This window comes from Crocodylus porosus, unplaced genomic scaffold, assembly GCF_001723895.1.
Source record: "Crocodylus porosus isolate Cpor-Errol unplaced genomic scaffold, CroPor_comp1, whole genome shotgun sequence".
Lineage (NCBI taxonomy): Eukaryota > Metazoa > Chordata > Crocodylia > Crocodylidae > Crocodylus > Crocodylus porosus.
Genome location: NW_017728907.1, coordinates 48,507,324 through 48,516,736, shown reverse-complemented (window position 1 = coordinate 48,516,736; position 9,413 = coordinate 48,507,324). Strand labels below are relative to the sequence as shown.

Below are 9,413 nucleotides of genomic sequence, written 5' to 3'. Positions count from 1 at the left end.
CCCCTTTGCTCTCTGCCTGACTTGCTGCTCTGTTTCCTGTCCTGTTTGCCACTGTGCTACCTGCCTCCCCTCCCAGTCTGCTTTGTGGTACATGTGCCATAAGTTGGCCACCCCTGAGTTGTACTGACTTCAGTTTTACCCACATTTTGAACATTGCTTTGTTGCTTCCTCTGCAGATTGATAAGTAACGTTTTTTCATTTGTTTTTTTTCCTCAGGGGAGAATACTTACGATGCTGCAAGTTCTGTTATCCACTATGTGCTTTTGTCATTCTGGCTGCTTGTGTGGTAGCTTGCGTTGGCTTAGTGTGGATGCAGGTTGCCCTTAAGGAAGATCTGGATGCTTTAAAGGAAAAGTTTCGAACTAGTAAGTATTGGAATTTTTCTTTTTTCATTTTTTTTCTTTTTTTTAATTGATTAACTTGTCTATTTGTAATGCTAGCTGTTGGGAGAAGCAGTCGTGCATAATAAAGCATGCTATATCATGCTTCAGATCTATTTACTTGACAAGTTCTGGTTATATAGTGTTAGCACCTCAGCTGCCTGTTGACTTTCATAGAGAGAATTAGATATCATTCTCATAAAGCATGAAAAGATTTCCTTGAGGCTGTAACTCTATTGGCATGAAGCTGTTCCTGTCACTTGCTTCACTTTGAGCATGTCATAGGAGACAGTGGAACCACGTCAGAGCAGCACTGGGTTTGTGCTCGGCTTTACTCTTGGGTAGCCACATTTGCCTTGTTTTCTGGAGTTGGTACGCGTGGTGCAAGAGAGAATTGCTGGGGGATGTTTAATGGTGTCTTAGATGCTGAATTGCAGCACGGTTTTGAGACTGTGTTTGGTTTTTAGTATGGTTGCAGCAGCATTTAAAAAAAAAAAAAAAAGGAAGAAAAATCCTTTGTGTTTGAAAATAGTCTTGATTTTTTTTTTTCCCCCCCCCCCCAACTGAACTGAAAGTAATGGAAGATGTTTTGTTCCTTTGACCTGCTCTGTCAAATCTCAGTCCTGTCCCTGTTTTTGTGCTGTATGTAGCATTTCAGTACCACATTAGCTGCTTTTGCATCTTCCTAAAACTTGCAATTCATTTTGTTGAACCTTGATCTTCCAGGATTAGTATTTCTTATTGTTTAGTCATCATCTCCTGTTTAATGCTGGCATGAGCATGTTTGTCTGTTAATTATGTATTTCAAGAAAACTGCGTTTTTTTTTTTTATAGACTTACTTTTTGAGGTTTGCTTGTTTGTTTTCTTAGTGTTTTGGATTTAAGGATTTTATTCAAAATAGTGCTGAGCAAGAGCTCAAACTATAATATTTGAGCATATGTGTTCAGTTCTAGGCCCTTCACTACAGAAGGGATATGGACAAATTGGAGAGAGTCCAGTGGAGGGCAGTGAAAAGTAGTTAAGGGGCTGGGGCACATAACTAGTGAGGACAGGCTGAGGGAACTGGACTTAATTAGCCTTCAGAAAAGGAGACTGAGAGGAGATTGAATAGCAGTCTTCAATACCCTGCAGGGGGATTGCAAAGAGGATGGAGCTGGGCTGTTCTCAGTGGGGTCAGATGACAGGACAAGGAGCAATGGGCTCAAGACAGGACAAGGAGCAATGGGCTCAAGTTGCGGCAAGGGAAGTTGAGGTTGGATATTAAGAAAAACTGTCTCACTAGTGGCCGTGTTGCAGACCTGTCTTGAGCACTTAATTTTATACTATCCACTGCCAAGGAACATTGATGGAAAAATCGGAGTACTTAACAGTTCTACGTTTGTTCGGGGGTTTTTTTTTTACCATGGAGTGGTTTATCAGGGCTCTAATTTATTGCTCAGAATTTGGAACAAATAGAGATATTTTCCTCTTGCAGGCAGAAACTGTCTAAATAGATATGATTGATAAAGACTGGTAAAGAAGCTTTTAATATCCATCTTTTATAAATGGAACCTGAGATACACAGGTTAGTCTGGCCCAGAGTTTGGAAAGAAACCCTTATCCTTCTGAGTTCCACTCAAGGGCTTTAATCAGAAAGACCTTTCTTGCTTTGTTATTTTTTCTTTCTTTTACAGTTTAACAATATCTCATTGTTCTCATTATACATTCCTGGAATTGAATTGAGAATAAATACGGTATTTCTGTGAAAAGCAAACACCTTTGTTTTATACTTTTACAACTGGCCACAAAAATCTGTTTCCCTATCTGTTCTTGCCTCACAAAGATTTTCTCTTAATTAATCATTTTCTTTTAATCTTGTATTTGGGGACCTGCTCTAATTAGGAGCTGGTATAGAAACTGAATATAAGTTGTCGTTTTAATTGCTGAACCAGGTTTGTCAAAAGGATTTTGACACCATCTTATTTTTTTCACTCGACTGTAACAATTTAATATTGGAAAATATCTAACTATTAATAGTAGATCAGTTTAAAAATCTCACTGAAGTGTTTTCACCATGGACAGCTGACTGAAGCTTAAAAATCATTATAAAATTAATTTTCAAAGCGGCGTAGAAACTTGAAACAGGTCACTGAGGTGAATGATAAGAAACACCAATAAAAGTATGAAATCAGTAATATTCACCTGCAAGGCATCCTGAAACTTTTAATTAAGAGGATGGCAAGCTATCACATTTCTTTGTGAGCTATTGAAGTGAATAGTCTTGAAGTGCCCAATTAATCTGCCAGTCTGCATATATTAAAAAATACCTTATTTTCGAAATTGTTAAAAAGAAAAAAAGAAAACTCTCTTTTAAAAAAAAAAAGGGGGGGAAAAAGAGACCTGTGAAACCTATATAGGTTGCTTAGGTCTGAGGTCTGTTTTCTCTTTTTTTAATGTTGTTAAAAAAAAAAATCAAGGGTTTTTTTGGGTTTTTTTTTTTAGGAATTAACTCCCACAACTAACTGACTCGCTAAACTTCTTCTCTCATTTATTTTTTCTTTAACTGTTTACTTTATTTTTATTTTCTAATCATTATACTCAGGAAGTTGCTCTTTGTTGATTTGTTTTACTGGCACACTTTTATTGTACGAGTAAAAGCAGTTTGTTTGTGGTATTAATTATGTTCAGTACTCTGTTCCTTCATGTGACTGGAGATCACCATAATCTCTTTGGGAATTTTCGTTGTGGTCATACATTGTATTTGTATGCTTGGAAATGAAGTCCAGTTTCACTGTGGTGGTGCAGTTCTTATAATTTGTGCGTTTTGTGCTGTATCATAGTTGGATTATATGAAATAACTATGATTTGATAACAAAACAACAAGTTATTCAGTGCTACATGAATATATTTTTAAAGGTAACAAAATATGAAGCTACCAGAAAATACCAGGCTTAGTTGACCTTTCCAAAGACATGCCCTCTACAAAGTGTAAGCATTGAATACTATTAGATTAGAAAAGTGCTGTTATTTTAAAAGGATTTTTCTGATTAATCTTGAATACCTTGTATGCAGACAGTGCCGTGTTCTTGGTGTCATGGGTTATGACTTACGTAAAAAATGTTAACGGTAAAACACCTTGTTTAATAACTGGCGCTCTCTTTTTTTTCTGTCTCTGTTTTTTAGTGGAGTCTAATCAAAAATCATCATTCCAAGAGATTCCTAAATTAAATGAAGATCTGCTTGATAAGCAAAAGCAGCTAGAACAAATCGAGACTGGAGACATGGGGCTAAACAGGATTTGGACAAATATTACCGAAATCAATAAACAGGTAATATGAACAAATGCATCATTCTAAACAAGAATATGAGATATTGAAATATTTCTAACTGAGCTGTGCTTATGCATTTATCTAAAATGTAAATGTGAGTTGTCAACTAGTTACAAGCACACTCTCAACCAGTTCCCCAAGGACTTGATGTCAGACCTTATGTCCAGTGATGCCAAACTTCTTAAAGCAAAGTTGAGAATAGCTGTATAACTTGCCATATGTTTTCCTTGAAAATAATGGAAATCTTCTCATTAGCTTTGCAAAGTTCACCCAGAAAATATTATAATGGATCAAAAATAATGACTTGACCTTGGTCAGCTAATGGTGAAATATTAAATGAGTTGGCTTAAACCTGACAGGTGCTTTCATATTCTTGAGTAATATGATCTTTTCACTTATTCCTCTGTACGTGCTGGGGGGTTCAGCTTCCAAATAGGATCTTAAAAGAAGGGAATTGGCATATGTGGTTACCACAGAGGGGGAAGGGGCAGAAAGATGCCGAAATCATAATCCGAGTTCATAGTATTGCAAAAGATAAAGAGCAATTTGTTTCTCAATGGATGCACGTTCTGAGGTGGTACATGTCATAACTTATTTGAAGTCACAGATTCGTGGAAATTCAGGGCTAGAAGGAACCTCAAAAGTTACATAAGCAAGCAACTTTTTTATTCTCTCGTGGGGAGCTTCTGTTATAGAAACAGGCAAATACAGACTAAAAAATATCTTGAAAACAAAGATAAAGGGCATTAGCTTTGAGTCTTACAGTAGGAGCAACATTTTAAACAGAATGTAAGGAATGGAGCTGTTGGGTTTTTTTAACGTAGCACTGTTTTATTTATTTGGGTATACTGCCCTCCGCAAAAAGGTTCAGGGTGGCTTACAGCTATCTATAACTTACAGTAGAAATCGTAGATCAGTGGTGTTCAGTGTATTCTTATTGATGACCTGTTTGTACCCATCATACTAGTATCAGAATGCCTCTTAATAACTTCTGAAGGCATAAGAGCATTGCTGTTATCCCCACTTTCCAGGACTGAGGCAGAGAAATGAAGACTTAGATTCCAAAAGGTGTTTTTGGTGCTAAACCCCTTGATTGACAATGGAGATTAGAGCCAGGTACTGAAAGGTATTAAGCACTGAAATGGCCTACCTAAGGTCACACAGGGCAGGAAGCTGAACCCACATTTCTTGTATCCCAGGTAAGTTCTCTAACATCTTAGCCATTCATTTTCTTGCTCTTCTGGCTTAGGTGACTCCCATGTGAAATAAAATGTCGGAAAAATATCTGAAGTTGTTGTAATCACAGCAAAGTATTTGTTGAATATTGAAAGGATTAAAAAGTATCCAGAGCGGAAGTATCCGGTTTTGAAGACGTGTGTTTAAAGAAGTTTCTATTAATGCAGAAGGCATTAAACTTTCTTTTTTCTCTGGCGGTCTTGTGAATAATGTAAGATGGTATTTCCTTTTTATAGGTCCTATTTTCAGGCACATCCATCTCCATCCAAACAGTTGCTCTCTTTTTGTTTTCTGGTAAATTAAATAAAAACTCATTTTGTATGAAACCTGCAGGAAATGGAGAAAATGCTTATAATTTTAGACAGTCTGATACAACAAAGTGACCTCACAACTCTAGTGAGCATATTTAATATGCAAGCAAAGGGTAGATCTTTCTAAAAATAATAATAATGTTAGGGAGTTATTCATTTAAACAGAAGCATTCTAGGGAGTCTGATAGGTTCACTATGAGCTCTGCCTTTTGAATTCAAAGATTTGTGGTGAAGATGCTCTGTGACTTTCAAGGCCCTAGCCAATGAACTTTTGGAGTTGTGTTTTGATTTATGAGACGGTTTCATTTGTGCCACAAATGTTAGGGTGACTTGCCTGCATGATGGGGATGACTGATTGAACTGGGGATTCTGTGCACTTGCAAGAGCACGTGGCCCCAAATAGTCACTTTTATTTCTTGGTTAAGGTCAGTCATGAGTTGCAAGTCATTAGGGTTAGGGAAGATCAAAACAAGGAGCTCTCATGTCTTTACTAATTAAGTCCTTCTTTCTGCTTTGTAGATCTTGTTGTTGACTTCAGCAGTAAATCACCTCAAAGCCAATATTAAGTCTGCTGCTGATTTGATTAACCTTCCTGTCACAGTAGAGGAACTTCAGAAGGTAAGTATTGCAAATGTAGCTTTTAATTGGCAACATACTATAACTCTGAACAGCAGCTAATTACAGAAACCATTAAAAATTTTCAGGAATTCCTGAAGTTTGACAAGATTATTATACCTATGTGGAAAGAGTTAATAAGCATGGTGATATGGTGCCCAGGAGGGTTGGGAGCTTCTAAAGGATACAGTGTTGGAAGACCAAAAGAAAACTGTTTGACATGATGGAAGCATAAGAATAGTAAGAGGACCAATGTGTCTGCACGAGGAGCTTGTACGATGATTCAAATGCAAAAGGAAAAATGTACAGGCAGTGGGAGGTCACCAAGGAGACATACCAGAAAATAGCAAGAGGCACGGAGGCGCAGGTTAAAAAAAAAATGAGCTGCACCTGATCAGAGAGGTGAAGGACAACAAGGAGAGGTTCTATAAGTATGTTTGCCAAACAGCTTCCTTGGTTCACTGTTAAAGCCAAGGTTGCCTCTTAACACAAAATGCTGCTTGAAAGCTATTTTGCCTTGGTCACTTTCACAAAAAAAATTAAGCAAATAGCTAATGGGGATTATGTGGATAAGCAAGGGGACAAGATGAGGGATGAAATAAGAGACAGAGAGCTTTTGATGGGCCTGAATGAATTCGAATCATCAGGGCCTAAAGAACTTCATCTTAGTACTGAAGGAGCTGGCAGAGGACATCGTGAAACCTTTGGCAATAATGTGCATTAAATCATGGAAGATGTGCCAGACATCTGATGACTGGAAAAGGGCCAATGTAGTACCCTTTTAAAAAAAGGCATAAATGGAGGCCCTAGGGAACTACAGACCAGTTAGCCTCATTTCAGTGCTTGGGAAGTTACTGGAGCGAATGATAGGGAAGTTGTATTTGCAAGCAGCTGGAAGAGGAAAAGCTGATCGCAAGTAGCCTGCATGGATTTACTAGGAACAAATCATGCAAACAAACTTGGTTTCCTTCTTAACAAAGTACTTGAGTGGATTAAGAGAGTGTGCCTGGACTTCAGCACAGCTTTTGACAAAGTCCTACCTGACATTCTCATAAACGAAATTGGAAAATGTAGGTTAGACAAAACTACTATAAGGTGCAGAGACAACTGGCTGGAGTTGCAAGCAAAGGTTAATTATAAATGGATCCATATCAGAATGGCAGTGAGTTTCACATGAAGTCTCACACGGATCCATCCTGGGCCCAGTGCTGTTCAATGTGTTTAGTAAAGATTTGGACACACAACTGGGATGGAGTGTGAACACTTTGGAGGACAGGAGTGCAACTAAGAAGGATCTTGATGGATTGGAAAGTTGGGCTTGAGCTAACAGGATGAAGTTTGGTGCTGACAAATGCAAGATGCTGCACCTCAGGGAGAATAATTATAAAATGAGCAGCACTCTGGAGAAGTATCTGGGAGCCTTGGTAGGTCACAGACTCAATATGAGTCTCCAGTATGATGCAGCTGCACAAAAGGCTAATGCAGTTTTGGGATGCATCAGGAGAAGTATTAAGTGCAGAATGTGGGAGGTGATGGTGCTTCTCTGCTCAGCTCTGGTTAGGCCTCCTGAGTGGTGAAGGTGGTTAAGAAGAGACATCCTAGCAGCCTTCAGATACCTGAAGGGCTGCCATAAAAAAAAGAGAACACCTTTTCTCTCTGGTTGCAGGTGGATAAGTGGCTTGAAGTTGCAACAAAGCGGGTTTAGATTTGGATGTCAGGAAAAGTGTCTTCACTATTAAAACAGTAAGGCAGTGGAATAGATTGCCCAAGGATGTTATGAAATCTCCATCGTTGGAGGTGTTCAAAAAGACAAGCATTAGTTAGGGAACACATAGGCATAGCTATGCCTATGTTCTACTCTGAGTATTTCCAATGCTTCTGGGCTTTGGCTGCCACGTGGGGCTGGGAAGAAATGTTTTCCCCTCCTGTTGCTATATGGCAGGGTTTTTACCTTCCTTGGAAGCATTGGATGTTGGCCACAGTAAGGGCTGGAGTTTTGGGCCAGGGTATGCCATTGGTCTTGTTGGGACTAAAAGCTGGAGGTTTCTGGTAAGAGGGTCCTGTCCTTCTGCTTTGAGTCAGACCAGTCACCATGTTTGGGGTCAGGAAGGAATTTTACATCATGATCTGACTGATACAGGCTGTGGGGGATTTTACCTTTCCCTGTAGTTGGTGGCCATGCTGTCCCTGCTTCCCCTTCCTTGGATCTCTTTTGCATATTGTAACAGCCTTTGTAGCATCAAAACATTCCTCCCCTGCTTTACCTGTGGCAAGTTAGGGTGTTATGTCTTATGGTTGTATCAGAGTTGACTCATTTTGCTAACAAGTTAGACAGATGATGGATATTTATTAGGATAGTTTTGGATGGGGTTGGACCATATGGTCTCTGGAGGCCCCTTCCAGACCTGCTCTTCTATGAGTATGAAATATCATTAGCTTGGCTTTTAAGTGGATATTCTTTCAGATACAGTTCATGTGGCTTTGCACCAAATGATTATTACTTAATGTAAACTAGAACATGGTGGGGAGATTATCCATGAAAACTCATGTCTACAGAATTAAGCAAAAAAGATGTACTATAACAGTGTGTCTGTTCCATGGGGGAGGGGGCACCTTGCTTTGAAGTAAGTAACCTTTCTTAGACCATGTGGGTCCTTTAACAGACTTGGCTGCAAGTGTTATCCTTGCAGCCCTGAATCAGTATTTCATTTAACTTTTATCAGTATAAGAGGGAATTACATCACTTGTTAATGAAAATTAAGATGATTTTTCCAGCATAATTCCACTTACAGGGTTTTTTTATATTGACACTAAAACAATTATAAATGGAAAATAATTTGCCTGAAAGAGTGAGCCAGCACCATGAGATCATTTGTAGTGTTTTGTTTAATGTAAGCTTGGTAAAAAAAATTATGAAAAACAGGTATAGTGCACACACTGTAATCAGAATTCCCAAGTTAGATGTCTGCTATTTTATAATGATTTTCACAATATTATGAGTGAGTAAAATTGATTAGTGCTTTAAAATTTTTAAATGCAAGTCTTCTCAGAAAGGCTTTAAATGCTCTGAACTTACACCGTTTTGCATACTCTAAATGAACCAAGCAGGCCATTTCCATGCAGTTGATAATCCCTGGAAAGAAAAAACAACTGATGGCACATAATAAGTATACCTTAACTTCTATTATAGATTTCATAGACATTAGAGCTGGAAGGGACCTCGGAAGATCGAGTCCAGCCCCCTGCCCAAAGGGCAGGAAGTCAGCTGGGGTCACAGGATCCCAGCAAGATAAGCATCCAGTTTGCTCCTGAAGGTGTTCAGTGTAGGTCCTTGCACCTCTGATGGCAGGCTGTTCCAGACCTTGGGGGCTCGGACAGTAAAGAAATTCTTCCTTATGTTCAGCCTGAAACAAACTTGTAGTAGTTTATGACCATTCGACCTCATCATCCCTTGGGGCGCTCTGGTGAGCAAACATTCCCCCAGATACCAGTGGTCACCCCTGATAAACTTATAGGTGGCCATCAGATCACCCCTGAGCCTGCGCTTTTCAGGCTAAAGAGC

The 9,413-nt window shown here is 38.9% G+C and overlaps 1 protein-coding gene across 2 annotated transcripts in view; it reads left to right on the top strand.

Annotated features, from left to right (window-relative positions):
- The first annotated feature begins 200 nt into the window (after window positions 1-200).
- The window catches only part of EFCAB14 (EF-hand calcium binding domain 14), a 23,652-nt gene continuing 14,439 nt past the window's right edge, over window positions 201-9,413 (top strand). Inside the window, exons 1-3 of one of the 2 annotated variants that reach the window (XM_019531377.1) lie at window positions 201-365; window positions 3,544-3,689; window positions 5,756-5,854. In XM_019531377.1, the coding sequence (XP_019386922.1) occupies window positions 311-365; window positions 3,544-3,689; window positions 5,756-5,854 (300 nt within the window). In that variant the 5' untranslated portion in view covers window positions 201-310. The remainder of the gene's footprint in view (window positions 366-3,543; window positions 3,690-5,755; window positions 5,855-9,413) is intronic. The other variant, XM_019531376.1, reaches the window with a different exon arrangement.